This window comes from Cherax quadricarinatus, chromosome 16 (genome assembly GCF_038502225.1).
Source record: "Cherax quadricarinatus isolate ZL_2023a chromosome 16, ASM3850222v1, whole genome shotgun sequence".
NCBI lineage: Eukaryota > Metazoa > Arthropoda > Malacostraca > Decapoda > Parastacidae > Cherax > Cherax quadricarinatus.
In genome coordinates this window covers 27,980,896-28,006,077 of record NC_091307.1, presented here as the reverse complement: position 1 = coordinate 28,006,077, position 25,182 = coordinate 27,980,896, and the positions used below count along the sequence as shown (strand labels likewise).

The 25,182-nt window shown below is 40.1% G+C and overlaps 1 protein-coding gene across 1 annotated transcript in view; it reads left to right on the top strand.

Moving 5' to 3' along the window:
* LOC128688918 (NADH dehydrogenase [ubiquinone] flavoprotein 1, mitochondrial) overlaps nt 1-25,182 on the top strand; it is a 59,719-nt gene that overhangs the window by 25,493 nt on the left and 9,044 nt on the right. Inside the window, exons 5-7 of the mRNA XM_053776969.2 lie at nt 2,381-2,611; nt 14,834-15,066; nt 16,724-16,932. Coding sequence (XP_053632944.1) covers nt 2,381-2,611; nt 14,834-15,066; nt 16,724-16,932 — 673 coding nt within the window. The remainder of the gene's footprint in view (nt 1-2,380; nt 2,612-14,833; nt 15,067-16,723; nt 16,933-25,182) is intronic.

Below are 25,182 nucleotides of genomic sequence, written 5' to 3'. Positions count from 1 at the left end.
CTCATGTCAAACACTGCAAGAAGGTCATCAAAGTCCCTCTGTATAAGGTGCTGGTTGAGGTCACCAACAATTATAATATGTTGACAGTTGTGTTGTAGCAGAAGGGAGTCAATATTTTCCATTAGGAAGTTGATAGGGTCTGCATGTTGCCACTGAGGTCTGTACATTGCACATGCTAGTACAGAGGTACTAGTGTTTATACAGAGCTTGAAGAACATCATTTCAAGATGTGTAGGGGTGGCAACATCTATGTGCTGGGCATGAACACTTTTAGAGAAGCACACAGCAACACCACCTCCTTGCCCTTGCCTGTCTCTTCTCATCCATGAGGTGTAGCCAGCAATTCTTGCAAAATTTTCTGGAGTCCTGTCATCCAAAAATGTTTCAACAACAGCTATCATGTCGGGACGTCGAGTGTTCACAAAGCTATGTGTGAGCTCTCCAACATTAGTAATGAAACCTCTAATGTTGGCCAACAGGATGCTGATAGTCTCAGTCTCTCTCTCTCTCTCTCTCTCTCTCTCTCTCTCTCTCTCTCTCTCTCTCTCTCGCTCTCTCTCGCTCTCTCTCGCTCTCTCTCGCTCTCTCTCGCTCTCTTGCTCTCTCTCTCACTCTCTCTCTCGCTCTCTCTCGCTCTCTCGCTCTCTCTCTCGCTCTCTCTCTCGCTCTCTCGCTCTCTCTCTCGCTCTCTCTCTCGCTCTCTCTCTCGCTCTCTCTCTCGCTCTCTCTCTCTCTCTCTCTCTCTCTCTCTCTCTCTCTCTCTGTGTGTGTGTGTGTGTGTGTGTGTGTGTGTGTTGGCAGGGTGACCCAGAAAAAAAAATAAAAAAATCCTCAAAATGAAAATACTTTCATCATTCAACACTTTCACCTCACTCATCCATAATGACTGTTTCTGCAGATTCACCCAGATACAACAGCTTAGAAGCATATACATGTATGTATGAAGATACAATATAAAAAGTGACCTGAAATAGTATAATAAATTTAACCACATAGAATATAATATCAGGGCCCCAATTATATATATATATATACCGTCCTATTACACATCCCTCCAAACTGCCAATATCCCAAACCCCTCATTTAACCCTTTGAGGGTCGACAAGCCCTCTCCGAAACTTGTTCTCAGGGTCGGCCAAATTTCAAAAAAAAAAAAAAAATTCTCATGAAAAGATAGAGAATCTTTTCCCGATCATAATGACACCAAAAGTATGAAATCTGATGGAAAACTTAGGGAATTATGCTTTCGCGAAGTTAGCAGTCTCGATGTTTACGTATCGGCGATATTGCCCACTTTGAGCCCTATTTTCGGCCAATTTCAATGTACTAGTCGACAAAAATCATAACTATTTCGCTAGAACTCCATTTTGTCTATCGAATGAGTACAAGAAACCACCCATTTACCAATTTCAACTGTCCAATAAAGTGGTCAGAATTTAGCAATTTTGCCAATTTCACACAAATTTCAAAAGATGCCAATTTCTGAATAGGGTCCAGAATAAACAAGAAAAACATTCCTGGCACTAAAATAACAAGTTCTCTGTTCGTTAGTCACATCCCCAGGCCCCTCTTATATTTCTTTGGCTTTCCACTTTGAATTTTTATTATTACAAAAAAATAGAAGATTTTCTGTTATGCAGACTGCTGTATTAGTGTAGAAATGGTATAAATAATATCAGCGTACTTGTGAAAGAATATTAGACTTGCTAGTTGACATGTATTGGACGCTTGGCATGATTTGTTTACTATTGAACTTTGATATAAATCGAACATTTCTGCTACTTTGCACTCAATTTCAAGGTACGTTTCATTGTAAAACCAGTCAAAATCATCTCAATTTTTGTAATGTCTTCCATTCTATAAAATGAAACCAAGAAAAGTAGAATACAACAATAAATACCATATGAAAATACAGTGCAAATTCGCTGCTTTATTCCAAAAACACGGTCAAAGTTTTTTTTTTCTCATTACGCACTGTGTGCTGCAGGATTTTTTTTATACTGTGCACACTGACCACATAGACCCATTCTTTCATATGTAGGCCTACCAGCTTTCTCTCGCCAGATTTGAGGGTGCTAGAATTTAGGCGTACTAGTACGTCAAAAACCCTGGGTCGTAAGCCGTACTAGTACGGCCGAAACCCTCAAAGGGTTAAAGTGCAGGCATTGTACTTCTCATTTCCAGAACTCAAGTCCGGCTATATAAAAATAACTGGTTTCCCTGAATCCCTCCACTAAATATTAATTACCCTGCTCACACTTCAACAGCTCGTCAGTTCCCAAGAACCATTTGTCTCCATTCACTCCTATCTAACACTCAGTGTTCTTCTACAGTACATGTATATAAAAAAAATACTGAATGCTGATAAATTCTCTTTCAGGCTTACAAAGCTGGACTCATTGGTGAAAATGCTTGTGGCTCTGGCTATAACTTTGATGTATTTATGCATCGAGGTGCTGGGGCCTACATCTGTGGTGAGGAGACTGCTCTTATTGAATCTCTAGAAGGCAAACAAGGAAAACCACGTCTAAAGCCACCATTTCCAGCAGATGTTGGTGTCTTTGGCTGTCCAACTACAGTTGCTAATGTTGAGACTGTTGCTGTTGCTCCAGTAAGTTATTAAATAAGGTTAAATGGTTTGGAAAAGTTAAGATGAAATGTTACATTTTGAAGTTGAAAATTTTATATTTTTTACCATATATATTTCAGTTAGGAAATAGTTTTTCATTACCAGAGGATTCTTTATTATTAACTTTTGATTGAAAACTTGTAGAACAATAATGAATAATAGATATACAGTGGAACCTCTACGTGCGAGTTTAATCCGTTCCATGACCATGCTTGCAACTGGATTTGCTCTTTTGCAGAGTCAATTTTCCTCATTTAAATTAATTAAAATGCAATTAATCCATTCCAGTGGAATTCTGTACTTCAATAATTTCACTAATATCAACTCTACCGCTTATTTATCTATCACAATTCATCTAATATGGCATGACAAGCAATATAAATAACATAGAAACCTGATATATACTCTAGAATGAATAAAATGTCATTATATATGTGGCAGCGGCGGCGGCTGACGAGAGTTTGTCTGGAGAAAGGCAAAATACTCCTTGAATATTTCGCTATCATCAGCTCTACGGCTTATTTATCCATCACAGTTCATCTAATGTGAAATAATAAGCAATATAAATAACACAGAAACCTGATATATATATACTCCAGAAAGCATAAAATATGTCATTATGTAACAGGTGGAGGCGGCCACAACCGCTCCCTCTTTGTTGTGGTAAATACTGCCATCTAGTGATGGCCTTTTGAAGTAGTCTATTATAATTATTATGTAGAACATTATTATTATGTATGTATTATTATTGTATTATTTTACTTTTATTATTATACGTATTATTATTATACATGTGATTATTATTATTACGTTAAGAAGCATCTTTAAATCATACATTGCCCAAGTTTCAATAAGATAGTCCAACAAACAAATGAGATACAATTCTCTAGATCAAGAGCAAGAGCCCCTTCACCAGCATCAAGGCACCTGCCTTGAGGTCTGCTCGCTTATGGAAATTTTGCTCGCGTATGGAAGCAAAAAAAATTGACCCATCGACTGCTCGTACAGTGGTCCCTTGTTTTTCGTTATCCGTTCCTGGAGTTGCTACTATTATCGAAATCTATGATTTTCGAATCAATTTTCCCCATAAGAAATAATGTAAATACAATTAATCCATTCCTGACACCCAGAAGTATTAAAACAAAAAATTTTTTTACATGAAATATAGATGTAGTACATGAACAATACAATGGGAAATTATGAATGAAACATTTACAGCATAGCACTTACCTTTATTGGAGATCTTCTTAGTGTATGGGAGACTGGAGGAGGAGAGAGATTGGATTGTTTACAGTTTGGAAGGGGAATCCCCTTCCATCAACACCTCAGGTACCAATTGCTTTTCTGGGGTTGCTTCTCTTCTCTGTTTCTTAATGCCACTAGGACCACCTTGAGAGTCACTGGAGTCCTGTCTCGCAAAATAACTATGGGGAGAGCTCTGTTTCTGGCATCTCTTTAACACTTCCCTAAAATGGCCCAAGACTTTGTCACTGTACATGTTGCCAACATGGCTTGCAACAACCTAGTCAGGGGTGATGTTTCTCCATAAATCTTTCCATCTTACCCCACATAGCAAAAATCTCTTTAATTTCTGAAGAAGGCACCTTCTTCCATCTCTCTTCCTCCTCCTCTGCAGCAAGATTCTGAGCTGCGATCTGTTGCTGTTCTTGCTGAAGCTCTTGCAGCTCCTCAGTGGTGAGCTCTTCGTTGTGGTCTTCCACCAACTCTTCCACATCCTGCAAACTCACATCCATCCCCATGGAACTCCCCATTGCCACAATTGATTTAACAGACATAGGCTTATCAGGGTCAGTCCCAAACCTTTCAAAATTCCTCTTGTCGACACAATCTGGCCACAATTTTCTCCAAGCAGAGTTCAAAGTCCTGGTAGTCACTCCCAAGCCATACCTATAAGGGTTATGCAATGGAGGATCCTGAAGTGTTCTCTCCAAAATTCCCTTAGGGTCAAGTGAGTGTCTGTGGTCACAGTCAAGCACCTGTGAAACATTGCTTTGGTGTAGAGTTTTTTAAAGTTTGCAATGACCTGCTGGTCCATGGGCTGGAAGAGAGGAGTGGTATTCGGAGGCAAGAACTTTCCTGTGATGAACCCAAACTCCTCGAAAATTAGGTCATCCAAGTTTGGAGGATGAGCAGGTGCATTGTCCATTACTAGCAGGCACTTGAGATCCAATTTCTTTTCCAGGAGGTAATTCTTCACACTAGGGCCAAACACTTCATTGAACCACTCGACAAAAATTTCCCTCGTGACCCATACCTTACTATTAGATTTCCAAAACACACAATTTACTCTTCATAACATTGTTTTTCCTGAACACTCTGGGATTTTCAGAATGGTACACTAGTAATGGCTTCACTTTGAAATCCCCACTAGCATTAGCATAGAACATGAGCGTCAGCCTGTCTTTCATAGGCTTTTGCCCTGGCATTGCCTTTTCTTCCTGTGTAATGAAGGTCCTCTTTGGCATTTTCTTCCAAAAGAGGCCTGTTTTGTCACAATTGAAAACTTGTTCAGGTTTCAGTCCTTCAGCCTCTATGTACTCCTTGAATTCATGCACATATTTTTCAGCTGCCTTGTGGTCCGAACTGGCAGCCTCACCATGCCTTACTACACTGTGTATGCCAGTACGGTTCTTAAATCTCTCAAACCAACCTTTGCTGGCCTTAAATTCACTCACATCACCACTATATGCAGGCAATTTCTTTACCAGATCGTTGTGCAACTGCCTAGCCTTTTCACAAATAACCGAAGTCATGAGAGTACAGTGGACCCCCGCATAACGATCACCTCCGAATGCGACCAATTATGTAAGTGTATTTATGTAAGTGCATTTATGTAAGTGCATTTGTACGTGTATGTTTGGGGGTCTGAAATGGACTAATCTACTTCACAATATTCCTTATGGGAACAAATTCGGTCAGTACTGGCACCTGAACATACTTCTGGAGTGAAAAAATATCGTTAACCGGGGGTCCACTGTATCTCCTGCTAATTGTTTCTCGTTTATCCACACCAATAATAATTTCTCAACATCTTTGAGTACTGGTGATCTCATTTTTGTCAGCATAGTTACCCCCTTTGGAACAACAGTGTCCTTGATTTCCTTTTTCTTGGCCACTATGGATCACATGGTTGTGTAGGATTTCTTATACATCCTGGCCAGTTCGGCCGCACTTGTGCCACTTTCATATTGTTCAATGATGTTTTTCTTAAATTCAATCGTATTTCTCATCTTCTTTACCACAGGCTTGGCACTAGGAGCTTTCTTTGGAGCCATGGTAGCTTATTTAGTACTTGCAAGCACTAAAATGAGTGGAATATTATGAAATATTTCGAAGGAGCACGTGAGGGGACCTTCGCTCACTGGTAAACAATGCCAGACTGGCTGGGTAGGGAGGCTGCCCCGGCTCACACCGTTTGTACGCGTCCCAGACGAACTACTATTCGCGAGTCAACCTATGATTAGCAAGCCCATGTTTATACAAAACTATCCCTATGATTTCCGAAATCTATGATTCCCGAGAACTACGAAAAACGAGGGACTACTGTATTTGGAAAAACTTGCATGTGGATGTGCTCACAAGTAGAGTTCAATATATTGATAGATAGGGTTGTAAGAGAGGTGAATGCTTAGGTGTTAGGAAGAGTTGTGGGATTGAAAGATAAGGAATCTAACACAAAGCAAAAGTTGTCAGTTGCTTTTTACTGATGACTTTGTACTTTTGGGAGATTCTGAAAAGAGTTAGAGGTTGGTGGATGAATTTGGGAGGGTGTGTACAAGAAGGAAGTTGAAAGTGAACATACTAATTAGCAAGATATACCTGGAGTATACTGAAGCATCAACTACCTATGGGTGGCCTTATACATAGCCAGGCCTCACGGTGGCTGAGGGCCTGAGTAACCAGGCTGTTACTACTGGCCGCATGCAAAATGATGTATTAACCACAGCCTGGCTGATCGGGAACTGATTTTAGGTGGCTGTCCATCTCTCTCTTGAAGACAGCCAGGGGTCTATTGGTAATCCCCCTTATGTATATTGGGAGGCAGTTGAACAGTCTTGGACCCCTGACACTTATTGTGTTGTCTCACATTGTACTCGTGTCACTCATACTTTTCATTGGGGGATGTCGCACTGCCTACCGAGTCTTTGGCTTTCATAAGGAGTGATTACCATGTGCAAATTGGGGACTAGCCCCTTCTAAGATTATACGTGTGTATATTATCATGTATCTCTTGCCTGAGTTCCATGGAGTACAAATCAAGGGACTTCAACCATTCCCAGTAATATAAGTGCTGAGAATAACAAAAAAATTAGGTATTGAAAAATTGGATATCAGATTTGGGGGGAGGGAGTATGGAGTAAGTGAATGTGTTCAGATATTTGAGAGTTAACTTGTCAGCAGATGGGTCTATGAAAGATGAGGTGAACCATACAGTTGACTAGGGAAAACAGACGAGTGGTGCACTAGGGAGTCCAGAGACGAAGGACATTATCCATGGAAGCAAAAAGGGGAATGTATAAGAGTATAGTGGCACCAACAGTCTTATATCGGTGTGAAGCATGGGTGGTGAATATTGCAACATGGAGAAAACTGGAAGTAGTGGAGATGTTATGTCTGAGGGCAATGTGTGGCGTGAATATTATGCAGAGAATTTGTAGTGTGGAAATCGAGAGGTGTGGAGTTACTAAAAGTATTATTCAGAGGGCCAAAGAGGGGATGTTGAAGTGGTTTGGTCATTTAGAGAGGGTGGAGCAAGATAAGATAACTTGGAGGATGTATAAATCTGTAGTGGAGAGGAGGAGGGGTAGGAGTCATCCTAGGAAAAGATGGAGGGAGGAAGTAAAAGAGGTTTTGTGTGCAAGAGGCCTGGACATTACAGCAGGCATGTGTCAGCTTGTTAGATAGGAGTGAATGGAGATAAATGGTATTTGGGACCTGATGAGCTGTTGGAGTGTGAGCAGGGTAATATTTTGTGAAGGGATTCAGGGAAACTGGTTAACTGGACTTGAGTCCTGGAGCTGGTAAGTACAATGCCTGCACTGTAAAGGAGGGGTTTGGGATATTGGCTGTTTGGAGTGACATCTAAATGATAATGATAAATTTATTTCAGTAGGTAGTAGGTTGGTAGACAGCAACCGCCCAGGGAGGTACTACCGTCCTGCCAAGTGAGTGTAAAATGAAAGCCTGTAATTGTTTTACATGATGGTAGGATTGCTGGTGTCTTTCTTCTGTCTCATGAACATGCAAGATTTCAGGTATGTCTTGCTACTTCTACTTACACTTAGGTCACACTATACATACATGTACAAGCACATATATACACACCCCTCTGGGTTTTCTTCTATTTTCTTTCTAGTTCGTATTCTTGTTTATTTCCTCTTATCTCCATGGGGAAGTGGAATAGAATTCTTCCTCCGTAAGCCATGCGTGTTGTAAGAGGCGACTAAAATGCCGGGAGCAATGGGCTAGTAACCTCTTCTGTATATATTACTAAGTGTAAAAGGAGAAACTTTCGTTTTTCCTTTCGGGCCACCCCGCCTCGGTGGGATACGGCCGGTGTGTTGAAAGAAAGAAATTTATTTCAGCATGATACAATATTTGTACAGTGGTCCCTCGATAATCGTAGTTCTCGGGAATCATAGATTTCGGAAATCATAGGAATATTTTCGTATAAACATGGGCTCGCTAATCATAGGTTGATTCACGAATAGTAGTTCGTCTGGGAAGCGTACGCACGGTGTGAGCCGGGGCGGCCTCCCTACCCAGCCAGTCTGGCATTGTTTACCAGTGAGCAAAGGTCCCCTCACGTGCTCCTACGAAATATTTCATAATATTCCACTCATTTTAGTGCTTACAAGTACTAAATAAGCTACCATGGCTCCAAAGAAAGCTCCTAGTGCCAAGCCTGTGGTAAAGAAGGTGAGAAATACGATTGAATTTAAGAAAAACATCATTGAACAATATGAAAGTGAAACAAGTGCGGCCGAACTGGCCAGGATGTATAAGAAACTCTACACAACCATATTTTCCATAGTGGCCAAGAAAAAGGAAATCAAGGACGCTGTTGTTGCAAAGAGGGTAAATATGCTGACAAAAATGAGATCACCAGTACTCGAAGATGTTGAGAAGTTATTATTGGTGTGGATAAACGAGAAACAATTAGGAGATACTCTTATGACTTCGATTATTTATGAAAAGACTAGGCAGTTGCACAATGATCTGGTAAGGCATGGTGAGGCTGCCAGTTCGGACCACAAGGCGGCTGAAAAATTTTTTTTTTATTATTATTTTTATTAACACACTGGCCGATTCCCACCAAGGCAGGGTGGCCCAAAAAAGAAAAACTTTCACCATCATTCACTCCATCACTGTCTTGCCAGAAGGGTGCTTTACACTATAGTTTTTAAACTGCAACATTAACACCCCACCTTCAGAGTGCAGGCAAGGTACTTCCCATCTCCAGGACTCAAGTCCGGCCTGCCGGTTTCCCTGAATCCCTAAATAAATGTTACTTTGCTCACACTCCAACAGCACGTCAAGTATTAAAAACCATTTGTCTCCATTCACTTCTATCAAACACACTCATGCATGCCCACTGGAAGTCCAAGCCCCTTGCACACAAAACCTCCTTTACCCCCTCCCTCCAACCTTTCCTAGGCCGACCCCTACCCCTCCTTCCTTCCACTGCAGACTGATACATTCTGTTTTGCTCCATTTTCTCTACATGTCTGAACCACCTCAACAACCCTTCCTCAGCCCTCTGGACAACAGTTTTGGAAATCCCACACCTCCTCCTAACTTCCAAACTACGAAATCTCTGCATTACATTCACACCACACATTGCCCTCAGATATGACATCTCCACTGCCTCCAGCCTTCTCCTCGCTGCAATATTCATCACCCATGCTTCACACCCATATAAGAGCATTGGTAAAACTATACTCTCATACATTCCCCTCTTTGCCTCCAAGGACAAAGTTCTTTGTCTCCACATACTCCTAAGTGCACCGCTCACCCTTTTCCCCTCATCAATTCTATGATTCACCTCATCTTTCATAGACCCATCCGCTGACACGTCCACTCCCAAATATCTGAATACATTCACCTCCTCCATACTCTCTCCCTCCAATCTGATATCCAATGTTTCATCACCTAATCTTTTTGTTATCCTCATAACCTTACTCTTTCCTGTATTCACTTTTAATTTTCTTCTTTTGCATACCCTACCAAATTCATCCACCAACCTCTGCAACTTCTCTTCAGAATCTCTCAAGAGCACAGTGTCATCAGCAAAGAGCAACTGTGACAACTCCCACTTTGTGTGGTTCTTTATCTTTTAACTCCATGCCTCTTGCCAAGACCCTCGCATTTACTTCTCTTACAACCCCATCTATAAATATATTAAACAACCACGGTGACATCACACATCCTTGTCTAAGGCCTACTTTTACTGGGAAATAATCTCCCTCTTTCCTACATACTCTAACTTGAGCCTCACTATCCTCATAAAAACTCTTCACTGCTTTCAGTAACCTACCTCCTACACCATACACCTGCAACATCTGCCACATTGTCCCCCCTATCCCCCCTGTCATACGCCTTTTCCAAATCCATAAATGCCACAAAAACCTCTTTAGCCTTATCTATATACTGTTCACTTATATGTTTCACTGTAAACACCTGGTCCACACACCCCCTACCTTTCCTAAATCCTCCTTGTTCATCTGCTATCCTATTCTCCATCTTACTCTTAATTCTTTCAATAATAACTCTACCATACACTTTACCAGGTATACTCGACAGACTTTCTTCTTTCTTCATTCAACACACTGGCCGTATCCCACTGAGGCGGGGTGGCCCAAAAGGAAAAATGAAAGTTTCTCCTTTTACATTTAGTAATATATACAGGAGAAGGGGTTACTAGCCCCTTGCTCCTGGCAATTTAGTTGCCTCTTACAACACGCATGTCTTACGGAGGAAGAATTCTGTTCCACTTCCCCATGGAGATAGGAAATAAACAAGAACAAGAACTAGAAAGAAAACAGGAGAAAACCCAGAGGTGTGTGTGTGTGTGTGTGTGTGTGTGTGTGTGTGTGTGTGTGTGTGTGTGTGTGTGTGTGTGTGTGTGTGTGTGTGTGTGTGTGTGTGTGTGTATATATATATATATATATATGCATGCATGCTTGTACATGTATGTGTAGCATGACCTAAGTGTGAGTAGAAGTAGCAAGACATACCTGAAACCTTGCATGTTTATGAGACTGAAAAATGGACACCAGCAATCCTACCATCATGTAAAACAATTACAGGCTTACATTTTACACTCACTTGGCAGGACGGTAGTACCTCCCTGGGTGGTTGCTGTCTACCAACATACTACCTTAACTCAACAGACTTATCCCCCTTTAATTTTTGCACTCTCTTTTGTCCCCTTTGCCTTTATACAAAGGAACTATGCATGCTCTCTGCCAATCCCTTGGTACTTTACTCTCTTCTATACATTTATTAAATAATAGCACCAACCACTCCAAAACTATATCCCCACCTGCTTTTAACATTTCTATCTGTATCCCATCAACCCCAGCTGCCTTACCCCCTTTCATTTTACCTACTGCCTCACAAACTTTCTCCAAACTCACAACTGGTTCTTCCTCACTCCTACAGGATGTTATTCGTCCTTGCCCTATACACGAAATCACAGCTTCCCTATCTTCATCAACATTTAACAATTCCTCAAAATATTCCCTCCATCTTCCCAATACCTCTAACTCTCCATTAATAACTCTCCTCTCCTATTTTTAACTGACAAATCCATTTGTTCTCTAGGCTTCCTTAACTTGTTAATCTCACTCCAAAACTTTTTCTTATTTTCAACAAAATTTGTTGATAACATCTCACCCACTCTCTCATTTGCTCTCTTTTTACATTGCTTCACCACTCTCTTAACCTCTCTCTTTTTCTCCATATACTCTTCCCTCCTTGCATCACTTCTACTTTGTAAAAACTTCTCATATGCTAACTTTTTCTCCCTTACTACTCTCTTTACATCATCATTCCACCAATCGCTCCTCTTCCCTCCCGCACCCACTTTCCTGTAACCACAAACTTCTGCTGAACACTCTAACACTACATTTTTAAACCTACCCCATACCTCTTCGACCCCATTGCCTATGCTCTCATTATAATGTCCATCTATCCTCCAATAGCTGTTTATATCTTACCCTAACTGCCTCCTCTTTTAGTTTATAAACCTTCACCTCTCTCTTCCCTGATGCTTCTATTCTCCTTGTATCCCATCTACTTTTTACTCTCAGTGTAGCTACAACTAAAAAGTGATCTGATATATCTGTGGCCCCTCTATAAACATGTACATCCTGAAGTCTACTCAACAGTCTTTTATCTACCAATACATAATCCAACAAACTACTGTCATTTCACCCTACATCATATCTTGTATACTTATTTATCCTCTTTTTCTTAAAATATGTATTACCTATAACTAAACCCCTTTCTATACCTAGTTCAATCAAAGGGCTCCCATTATCATTTACACCTGGCACTCCAAACTTACCTACCACAGCCTCTCTAAAAGTTTCTCATACTTGCATGAATTCAAGGAGTACATAGAGGCTGAAGGACTGAAACCTGAACAAGTGTTCAATTGTGACGAAACAGGCCTCTTTTGGAAGAAAATGCCAAAGAGGACCTTCATTACACAGGAGGAAAAGGCAATACCAGGACACAAGCCTATGAAACACAGGCTGATGCTCATGTTCTGTGCTAATGCTAGTGGGGATTTCAAAGTGAAGCCATTACTAGTGTACCATTCTGAAAATCCCAGAGTGTTCAGGAAAAACAGTGTTATGAAGAGTAAATTGTGTGTGTTTTGGAAATCTAATAGTAAGGTATGGGTCACAAGGGAAATTTTCGTCAAGTGGTTCAATGAAGTGTTTGGCCCTAGTGTGAAGAATTACCTCCTGGAAAAGAAAATGTATCTCAAGTGCCTCCTAGTAATTGACAAGGCACCTGCTCATCCTCCAAACTTGGATGACCTAATTTTTGAGGAGTTTGGGTTCATCACAGTAAAGTTCTTCCCCCGAATACCACTCCTCTCCTCCAGCCCATGGACCAGCAGGTCATTGCAAACTTTAAAAAACTCTACACCAAAGCAATGTTTCACAGGTGCTTGACTGTGACCACAGACACTCAATTGACCCTAAGGGAATTTTGGAGAGAACACTTCAGCATCCTCCATTGCATAACCCTTATAGGTATGGCTTGGGAGGGAGTGACTACCAGGACTTTGAACTCTGCTTGGAGAAAATTGTGGCCAGATTGTGTCGACAAGAGGGATTTTGAAGAGTTTGGGACTGACCCTGATGAGCCTATGTCTGTTGTTAAATAAATTGTGGCACTGGGGAGTTCCATGGGGTTGGATGTGAGTTTGGAGGATGTGGAAGAGTTGGTGGAAGACCACAACAAAGAGCTCACCACTGAGGAGCTGCAAGAGCTTCAGCAGGAACAGCAACAGATTGCAGCTCAGAATCTTGCTGCAGAGGAGGAGGGAGAGAGATGGAAGAAGGTGCCTTCTTCAGAAATTAAAGAGATTTTTGCTTTGTGGGGTAAGATGGAAAGATTTATGGAGAAACATCACCCTGACAAGGTTGTTGCAAGCCAGGTTGGCAACATGTACAGTGACAAAGTCTTGGGCCATTTTAGGGAAGTGTTAAAGAGATGCCAGATACAGAGCTCTCTCCACAGTTATTTTGCGAGACAGGACTCCAGTGACTCTCAAGGTGGTCCTAGTGGCATTAAGAAACAGAGAAGAGAAGCAACCCCAGAAAAGCAATTGGTACCTGAGGTGTTGCTGGAAAGGGATTCCCCTTCCAAACTGTAAACAATCCAATCTCTCTCCTCCAGTCTCCCATACACTAAGAAGAATCTCCAATAAAGGTAAGTGTTATGCTGTTAATGTTTCATTCATCATTTCCCATTGTATTGTTTATGTACTACATCTATATTTCATGTAAAAAAATTTTTTGTTTTAATACTTCTGGGTGTCAGGAACAGATTAATTGTATTTACATTATTTCTTATGGGGAAAATTGATTCGAAAATCGTAGATTTCGATAATAGTAGCAACTCCAGGAACGGATTAACTACGAAAAACGAGGGACCACTGTATAAAGGAGAATGATATTTGGATGTACATGCCGAATGCCCCTTCAAATGCAGAGCATTTTTGGCAAATTTATGACTAACCTAAGATTAATAAGGCAATAACAATATGAGTAATTTTGTACATGCATACAGTCACTTAAGCAAGTGGAATTGTAAATTTCGGAGTTTACAATGAAATGAATTGAATATTCTATTAGTTCATGCTATATGGCTTTAATGAGTTTGTAATTTTTCTCTGATTTGATTATTAGCCTAAAGAGGATACAATGAATTGTTTAATGTGTGAGAGGATTACAGATATTGAGAGTAAGTATATATTGATTATAGATAGTCGTATCTGAGAGCCTCTGCAAAGACAATGATTGTGTGAATGATGGTGAAAGTGTTTCTTTTTTTTGGTCACCTTGCCTCGGTGGGAGATGACCAGCATGTTGAAAGAATATTTTCTTAACACGCTGGCTGTCTCCCACCAAGGCATGGTGACCCGAAAAAGAAATATCTTCACCATCATTTACACTGTCATTGTCTTGCCAGATGTGCACAAATACATTCAAATGTCTCTCCAAACAGCAGATACCCCAAACCCCTCCTTTAGAGTGCAGGCACTGTACTTTCCACCCGCCTTAAGGGTGTTCTAGGGGTCAATGCCTCTATGGCCAGGTCCATGACCAGACCTTGTGGTGGTTTCCCACAGTTATAGGGGTAGTAGCAGTTGATGGCAGGTTCAGTCAGTTGTGCATTTACTTCACTAACTGAATGCAGTAATTACTACCAGGGGTCACCAACCTGTGGCCCGTGGGCTGCATGCGGTCCTTCTAGGAAATGGATGTGGCCCTCGCGTGAAATTATGAATTCACTTTTATGTAGGTTCCACATTGCACAGTGTCAACAAAACCATGCAGCCCTCTACACCCATTTGACCCTCAGATGTGACCCATTAATGTAGAAAGGTTGAGGATCACTGCTATTGACTGATTTTATTTATTCATTTATTTATTTTAGGCTATCTGTCGCCGTGGTGGTAGCTGGTTTGTAGGGTTTGGCCGACCACGTAATAGTGGTACAAAATTGTTCAACATTTCTGGCCACGTGAACAACCCATGTACAGTAGAAGAAGAAATGTCCATTCCACTGCGAGAGTTGATCGAACGTCACGCAGGTGGTGTGACTGGTGGATGGGATAATCTCCTTGGTGTGATTCCTGGTGGTTCATCTACACCAGTCATTCCCAAGCAGTAAGTGTAGCCATTTACTCTTGAATTTATGTACAGTATGTAACACTGGTAAAGGGTGTCAATCTGTTATTTGGATACCAGCAGAATTCTGGCTAATGTGTAAAAATTTTTATTTTTAATGTATGAAATTTTTTTGTAGCACTTTTTTTGTTTTTAGAAAATATCTCAAAATATACTTTTCAAAATATCTATTTTGTAAAGTAGTATTGAGATTATGTATTTGGAAGTGAAAGGTTAATGAAATCTAGAGATTGATATGGTCAAATTTACAGGTTTGGAAAACATAAGAAGACAGTGTATAAATCTGTAGTGGAGGGAAGGCAGGGTAGGGGTTGGCCTAGGAAAGGTTGGAGGGAGGGGGTAAAGGTGGTTTTGTGTGCGAGGGGCTTGGACTTCCAGCAGGCATGTGTGAGCGTGTTAGATAGGAGCAAATGGAGACAAATGGTTTTTAGGACTTGAAGTGCTGTTGGAGTGTAAGCAAGGTAACATTTATGTAGGGATTCAGGGAACCCAGTAGGCCAGACTTGATTCCTGGAGATGGAAGTACAATGCTGGCACTCTGAAGGTGTTAATGTTGCAGTTTTATAACTGTAGTGTAAGCATGCCTCTGGTAAGATAGTGATAGAGTGAATTATGATGAAAATTTTTCTTTTTCTGGCCACTCTGTCTTGGTGGGAATCAGCCAATGTGTTAATTAAAAAAAAAAAATAACTGAGCATCTTTCAGATGCCACAGCCTATCTTGAGTATTGTTGCTGACCATGTGCATCCCTTTATGACTGCTGTCTACCCATTTTCCAGTGGCTACTTCCATCAGAGTAACACGTCATGTCACAAAGTACACATCATCTCAAGCTGGTTTCACAAACATGACAGTGAGTTCAGAGTACTCCAATAGCCTCTCCAGTTCCTAGTTCTAATTCCAATAGAGCACCTATAGGATGTGGTGGAACAGGAGAGTCCCAGCATGAATGTGCAGCCCATGAATCTGCAGCAGTTGCATGATGCTATCATGTCAGCATTGATTTATATCTCCTAAGGAACATTTCCAGCATCTTGTTCAGTCCATGCCATGAAGAATTCAGGCTGTTCTGGGGGCAAATGTAGGTGCCCTACCCAGTACTAGAAGGTCATACCTAATCAAGCGGCCACTGAGTATAGACCTATGCAAGTGACACCAGCTTCAGTGACATGGATTTACACGAGATACAATGAAAGGCTTAAAACATAATCCTATTTTTTTGTAAACATAAAGTAATAATTTCTTTACTACTGTTTTCTAGGCAATTCAGTATTCTTGTAACTATAATTTGTTTGGGCTTTCAATCTTCTACATAAAAAAAATATCTTTTTAAAACAGTGACTCCTGTATATATCTCACATTTCCTCCTCTTAAGTGATATTGTTGCCATCCTTCTTTTCTTTTCTGGAGGTGGGAAGTACAATGCCTGCACTTTAAAAGAAGGGTTTGGGATATTGGCTGTTTGGAGTGACATCTAAACTGTCATATCTGGGCACCTCTGCAAAGACAGTGATTGTGTGAATGATGGTGAAAGTGTTTCCTTTTTGGGTCACCCTGCCTTTGTGGGAGATATCCAACTTGTTGAGGAAAAAAAGTTTATATGCGTATCAAATATGTTTTTTTTTTTTTTTTTCAGTGTATGTGAAGAGGCTATTATGGATTTTGATGGCTTGGTGGCTTGTCAAACATCACTTGGGACTGCTGCTGTTATTGTGATGAATAAGCAGACTGATATTGTCAAAGCTATTGCACGCCTCATTGCTTTCTACAAACATGAGTCTTGTGGCCAGTGCACACCTTGCCGTGAAGGAGTATCATGGATGTACAAAATTATGAACAGATTTGGTAAGTTGTAGTAAATTAAAATATTAGATCAACATTAGCTGATTTATTGAATGCCACTTGATTTTCTTATCTAAACTTTGATTCTCACATTCCAGCATGCTGTTAATATGTGAGCAAGGTAACACATATGAAAGGATTTGGTGGAGGCCAGTTAGCTAGACTTGAATCTTGGGGGTGGAAAAATAGTGCCTGCACACTGAGAGAGGGGTGGGGATGTTACAGTTTAGAGAGTCTTTAAATTGATGTCTGGATACTTCTGGCAAGACAGCTATTGAATGAATGCTGGTGAATGAGTTTCCCTCCTTTTTTGAATCGCCCTCAGTTGGAGAGGCCAACGTATTAAAAAAATGAAGTTCAGATGATGACATAAGTGATTGGTAATACAGCCTCTCCTCACTTAATGACGGGGTTCCATTCCTGAGTAGGTCAGTGCACGAATTGGTTATTAAGCAAGGAGCATACTATACTGGTAGTGGGTTTGTATCAACCATCTTCAGATATTTTTTTAATGTCACCTTTACACCATTTATAACATTTCTAGTATATCTTAAATGTTTATACAGTAGTGTACTGTATATTGTAATAAACAGAATAGAGGAAATCAACTCTAATATACTACATTACCTAGGTTTGCATACTGGTTGGAGAGATGGTTGCAAGTCCAAGTGGTCGGTAAACGAGTACATTGCTAAGAGAGGAGAGGCTGTACTGTTAGAAGAGGGTACCATTTTGATCTCTACTTCATGACTGCTCCAGAGGTGGAGCAGCCATGAAGTGAAGAACAAAGCACTCCTCTTCTAATGTACGTTCTTATCCATCCAATACTTCATCATCTGTACTTCATTGAACATAGTGCAGAGTTTGACCCAAAAGAAAATGAGGCTATTCATGAAGCTGCAAGGCCCTCTGTGGACTTGGTGTCTTAGTTGCTTCCAAGAGTTCTAGGAAATCCAGACTTCACCCATCTGTTGCCACATATTAATGATCAAAAGGTTGTCCTGTAGCTGGCATCGTAATTTTCTGCACAGACTATATACGTATGTTATACATTTTTTTGTGATAAGGGCAGTTGTGGGGCTCTGCTGCTATTGGCAACATTAACATCCACTCCCTCCTTGCTCTCTGCCATCTTTGAAAATGTGAGAAAAATGGTAATTTATAGGGACATCTAAAATTGTATCTGCATGCCTCTGGCAAGACAGTGATAATATGAATTATAGTAAAAGTGTTTCATTTTCGGGTCGCCCTACTTCGGTGTGCTAAAAAAAAAAATTATTTTCAGCATTAGAATTCAGTTGCTTAACCCCTTAACTGTCCAAACGTATATTTACGTATTTACCACTAGTGCTCCAAACATAGATCGTTTTATTTTTCCTGCCTCCAAATTTTGGATGATTGGCCTGGTCAGTATAGAATGGGTCTTAACACTCCGTGTGTGCAGTATTAAAGAAATCTGGGACCACTTAGTACCTTGTGGGAGCACCTGTTCAATTGAGCGCCAGCTAAAGCAAAGAGCGTGGCAAACACCAGGGATTCACTGATGTCATGTTGTATTAACACTCCCCTTTTAAGAGGAAATTGATATTGACCCCGAGTTTAGTGGCTTTGAGGTGGATGTGGCCACAAGTGGTCGAGTAAGTTAGTTTATTCAGGTATACACAAATACAGTTACATAGATTATCACACATAGCAGCATATGTGTACAGAACCTAGGATAATAAAAGAAAGCCAGACAGTGACTTATTTCCATTGGGGTCCTTTTAATACCTTATTACATGTATTTTTATACTGTAAAGGAGATATCTTATTATACTATAAAGGAGATATACTAGGAATAAGGTAAAATGAGTTATTTATACAGTGAAACCCTGGATATTGACTGGTGCAGATATCGGCCGCATTTTGGGCCAAAATTTTGTCCCGGACTTCAGCCGGCAAGTCAGAAATCGGCCGTGTCCGCCCGCCACTCCGCCGCATTCGTGAATCAGTCTGGCTGTGTGTCTTGGTGAGTGAGCAACACTCCGCTCATTCATCCAAACATTTTGTTATAATCCATTGTTTTGTGTGGTGGTTTATCGAGTGTGACTGCAAAATAAACCATTATGGGCCCAAAGAAAGTTCCTAGTGCCAGCCTTTTGGTAAATAGAGTGAGAAACATGATAGAATTCAGTGACAAAACCTTGTCCCACTTCAGGCAAATCTTAAGAGACGCCAGAAACAGATCTCTCTAGACAGTTTTTTTGTGCGACGGGTGCAGCGACTCAAGTTGGTCCTAGTGCCAGTAAAAGACAAAGAAGGAAAGTAACCCTGGATAGGGACTTGATATCTGAAGTCCTTATGGAGTGGGATTCCCCTTCCAAACAATAACCCCAACACCCTCTCTCCTCTTCGCCGCCTTCAATATTCCAACGAGTCTTCAATAAAGGTATGTAATGTTCATTATCATTAAAATTTGTTTTCTGTATGTAAAATTATAGTTAATTTTTAAAAAAATGTATTTTTGGGTGTCTGAATGGATTAATTGTATTTGCATTAATTCTTAACCCTTTGACTGTTTTGGTCGTATATATACGTCTTACGAGCCAGTGTTTCAGACGTATATATACTCAATAATTCTAGCGGCTTCAAATCAAGCGGAAGAAAGCTGGTAGGCCCACATGTGAGAGAATGGGTCTGTGTGGTCAGTGTGCACCACATAAAAAAAATCCTGCAGCACACAGTGCGTAATGAGAAAAAAAAACTGATCGTTTTTTTGGATTAAAACGCCGACTTTGAGGTGTATTTTCGTATAGTATTTATCGATGTATTTGCGTTTTCATGGTCTTAGGTGATAAAATGGTAAACATATTACAGAAATAGAGATGATTTTCATTACTTTGACGATGAAAACGACCTTGAAACTGAGCTCAAAGTAGCGGAAATGTTCGATTTTTACCAATGTTCAGGAGTAAACAAATCACACCATACGTCCAATACACGTCAACTGGGGAGTCTAATATTCTTTCACTAGTGCACTGATATTATTTATACCATTTTTACAATAATGCAGTAGTCTGCATAACAGTAAATTTTGTATTTTTTTGTATGAATAAAAAATCAAAATAGAAAGCAATAATAATATAAGAGGGGCCTAGAGATGTGACTAATGAACAGAGGATATGTTATTTTAGTGCCAAGAATGTCTACCTTGTTTATTCTGGACCCTATTTTGAAATTGGCATCTTTTTTAGTTTGTGTGAAATTGGCCAAATTGCCAATTTCTGACCACAATATTGGGTAGTCCAAATTGGTAAATGGGAGGTTTCTTGTACTCAGCGGATAGATAAAATGGAGTTCTAAAGAAATAGCTATGAGTTTGGTCAACTGGAACAACGGAATTGGCTGAAAATAGGGCTCAAAGTCGGCGAAATCGCCGAGACCGCTAACTTCGCGGGAGTGTAATTCCATGAGTTTTCGACCAAATCTCGAACTTTTGGTGTCATTACCATCGGGAAAAGATTCTCTATCATTTCATAAGAAAAAATAATTTTTTTTTTTTTCAAAAATTTAGCGACATAGAATGAGTTTCAGAAAGGGGCCTGAAACAGTCAAAGGGTTAAGGGAAATACACCTACCATCCGACTTATGACCGAGTTCGGTTCCGAGAAACCAGTCGTAAGTTGAACTTTACTACTGAATATCAACAAAACATTTTTGTAATGACTTTATTTTATTGTTTTATTTTGGTATTTCATGTTTTACTTTACTTTTTATGTTGTTAGTACTGTATTTTATACTGTAAGGTTTAGGATAAACACTATGTACAACACAAATAGTTGTTTATTTCCCAGAAATTTGGCATAAAAAAACATGGTCGTAAGTCGAGCAGGTCGTAAGTGGGATGGTAGGTGTATTACTTTGGTTTTCGGCCTTTTCGGATTTAGGCCGACCTTCTGGAATGGATTACAGCCAAAATCTGGGGTTCCACTGTAATTACTGTGACCGACATATATAAATTACTTTACAGAAAACCACTTATTATGAAAGGCATTTCGAGCAACCTTTAAACTAAATTATGATACTAGTATATGATAACATGAATACACAATTTTTATTATATTGGAGGCATCCAGTAATTGCGGAAATTTATTAGGAAAAAAAATTCCACGGCCAAATTCGACATAAATAATTTGATGCCGCAGTCGTGGGGACTCTAAACATCCCAAACAAAGTCAGACGAAGTGACTTATTTCCACTGGGGTCCTTTTAATACCTTGTTATACTATGAAGGAGATAATATCCTATTATTATACAATAAAGGAGATATACTAGGAATAAGGTAAAAAGAGTTATTTACATTTATGTGTGTTAGGTAAAAAAAAAAAAAAAAATCATTCTCCTCCCTTTCTGTCGCTACATTCATCAGGCACCTTTTGGCTCTTCTATATCTGGTTTTGACATGTGCAGGCAGTCTGTTCCATTCCTTTATTGCTGTACAATAAAAGGTGTTTGAAGCTTTATTGCTGTACAATAAAAGGTGTTTGAAACCTGGCCACTGACTGGGTACTACAAAGTTGTGTTCTCTCCCCCCTAGTACTAGGATTGTTTTGGTTCCCAGCCTTGACAAAATTGGCAGCAAGATGTTCTGGACACTGAGCAGTTTTATAAACTTGATTTAACTTCAGTTGTTTTACTCTGTCTTCAACATTCAGCATATCCAATTGTTATAATTCATCCTGGCCTACATGTTCTCTTGGATCCAGGTCCAGGATGAATCATAACATTTTGTTTTGGGTGATTTGCAGTCTATCTTTCAGTTTTTTTGGTCAAGGCAGAGTACCATGAAGTGCAAGCGTAGGACATATGACATTGTATAAGGGCTAGACATAGGGTCCTGCGAGCCTCAGTAGGTAGACACTGCTTGTCTGTAGAGGAACTTCAGTCTGGTATTCACTTTCTTTACTGTGTTGTTCCCTATCAATTCTCCTGACATGCATGGGTTAAAGGGGATTCCCAGATATTTTACTGAGGAAACTGAAGTGATGGGCTCCCCATTACACTAGACATTAAAATTATTTGCCCTTCTCAGTTTATGTTTCGTGCCAAAAAGTATGGCTTCCATTTTCCTGAGGTGTAATGATAGTTTGTTGTCTACTAACCACTTGCTGCAGGACTCCAGTTCCAGTGTTATTACATTATCTATATCTTGTGGGTCTTTACCTGACACCAACAGAGCACAGTCATCCACATAAAGTAGGAGTTTGCACTTGACACTGATGGGCATATTGTTTACACAACATGGGAATAATAAGGGACCCAGAATACTACCTTGGGGAACTCCACATGCTATTGGCAGGGGTTCTGTTTCTGTTTTGTTAATTTTGACAATTTGTTTCCTGTTAAGATAGGACTTAAACCAGTCTGTGGAACCTATGCTGATAGCTTGAAGTTTCGTACATAATATATTGTGGTCGACATTATCAAAGGCCTTTTGCAAGTCTAAGGTTACCATTCCTACGAGGTTCCCAATCGACATTTCAGTTCTCATGTAATCCATCCGATTAATTAGGTGTTGGTTGAATGAGATCTCCAAAAGCCTGATTGCTAACTGTGAAGAATGTTGTTTTCATTAAGATACTTAACTACTTGACAGTACACTGCCCTCTCTAGAATTTTGGATATTACACTGAGTGTACAAACAGGCCTATAGTTGCTGACATCAGACCTACTATTTTTCTTGAAGATATGAGTAACTCTGGCCTCCTTGAACCCCTCTGGTATGGTATTAGTGGTGATGGACAAATTTATTATGTGAGCAATGGGGATTGGCAATTCAAAGGCACCATCTTTTAGGAATTTAGATGGGATGTTATCTGGGCTAGTGTTCTTAGTTGGGTTTATCCTGTGTAGTTGTTTTTGTACGAAGTCATGAGATACACTTACTAGTTGACAACTGTTTGGGGTTACCCCTTTATTGATATAGTATGTTTTAAACTTATCCGAGTCTGGGTTAAAGGTATTTGATGCAGCTGGTAGTTTACTTACTAGTGTTGATGTGACAGATGTGTAGTAGGAATTAAAACAATTTGCCACTTTAGTTTTTTCTTGGCATACCTCGTTATCGATATTTAGTACTATGTTAGATCTGTCTATGGGTTTATGGCCATACCCCAACTGTTTTAAGTATTGCCAGTGCTTTCTAGGGTTATTGTACTCTTCGATTTTTGAGCAATAGCTCCTTGCCTTTGTTTCTTTTATAAGCCTCTGCACTCTGTTCGTTACCCTTTGGAATTCATTTAGTGCTGCAGTATCCTGTTTATTTGCCTTAAATCTTTTTAGCAACTTGTCTCTGAATTTCATGTTATCTAATACAGTGAAACCCTGAATATCGGCCAAATCATATTTAGGCTGGTTTTTGGACCAAAATTTTCCTCCATATTTCGGCCGGTGACTCGCAAATTGGCTGTATTAGACGCGTCAGCCCGCCTCCTGCTGGGAAGCAACGGATAGGTGAGTCAGTCTCCGTGTCTCTCGGAGAATGAGCATTTAGTCCGCGCATTCATCCAAACATTTCCTTAAAATCCATTGGTTTTTGTGCTTGTTTATTTTGGTGCGACTGTGAAATAAGCCACCATTTGCCCAAAGAAAGTTACTTTGGTAAAGAAAATAAGAAACATGATAGAATTGAAGAAAGAAATTGTAGAAAAATATGAGTGGTGTGCGTGTGCTCCAGCTTGCCAGGATGTATGGCAAAAACAAATCAACAATCACTTCTGTCCTGGCAAAGAAAGATCAAATAAAGGAAGCTGATGTGGCAAAAGGGGTAAACATGTTAACATTATTATTATAATCAAAAAGAAGCGCTAAGCCACAAGGGCTATACAGCAAACATGTTAACAAAAAAGAGATCACAAACAATGGAAGATGTGGAGAGGCAGGGAGTGTAGCAGGGAAGCAGGGAGTGTGGAAGGGAGGCAGGGAGGGAAGTAACCCCAGAGAGGGCTTTGATACCTGAAGTACTTATGGAGGGGGATTTCCCTTACAAACAATCAGTCCTCCTCTCCCATAAGCCAACAAGAGTCTTCAATAAACATGTGTAATAGCAATTTAAATGTTCATTTATTTATTTTATTTAATTCTCATTGTTTTGTGTATGTAAAATTATAATTAATCTTTAAAAAATGTATTTTTTGTTAATATTTTTGGGTGTCTGGAACAGATTAATTTTTTTTTTTTTTTTTTTTCAACAAGTCGGCCATCTCCCACCGAGGCAGGGTGACCCAAAAAAGAAAGAAAATCCCCAAAAAGAAAATACTTTCATCATCATTCAACACATTCACCACACTCACACATTATCACTGTTTTTGCAGAGGTACTCAGAATACAACAGTTTAGAAGCATACACATATAAAGATACACAACATATCCCTCCAAACTGCCAATATCCCAAACCCCTCCTTTAAAGTGCAGGCATTGTACTTCCCATTTCCAGGACTCAAGTCCGACTATATGAAAATAACCGGTTTCCCTGAATCCCTTCACTAAATATTACCCTGCTCACACTCCAACAGATCGTCAGGTCCCAAGTACCATTCGTCTCCATTCACTCCTATCTAACACGCTCACGCACGCTTGCTGGAAGTCCAAGCCCCTTGCCCACAAAACCTCCTTTACCCCCTCTCTCCAACCCTTTCGAGGATGACCCCTACCCCGCCTTCCTTCCCCTATAGATTTATATGCTTTGCATGTCATTCTACTTTGATCCATTCTCTCTAAATGACCAAACCACCTCAACAACCCCTCTTCTGCCCTCTGACTTTTATTAACTCCACACCTTTTCCTAATTTCCACACTCCGAATTTTCTGCATAATATTTACACCACACATTGCCCTTAAACAGGACATCTCCACTGCCTCCAACCGTCTCCTCGCTGCTGCATTTACCACCCAGGCTTCACACCCATATAAGAGTGTTGGTACTACTATACTTTCATACATTCCATTCTTTGCCTCCATAGATAACGTTTTTTGACTCCACATATACCTCAACGCACCACTCACCTTTTTCCCTCATCAATTCTATGATTAACCTCATCCTTCATAAATCCATCCGCCGACACGTCAACTCCCAAGTATCTGAAAACATTCACTTCTTCCATACTCCTCCTCCCCAATTTGATATCCAATTTTTCTTTAAATCATTTGATACCCTCGTCACCTTACTCTTTTCTATGTTCACTTTCAACTTTCTACCTTTGCACACATTCCCAA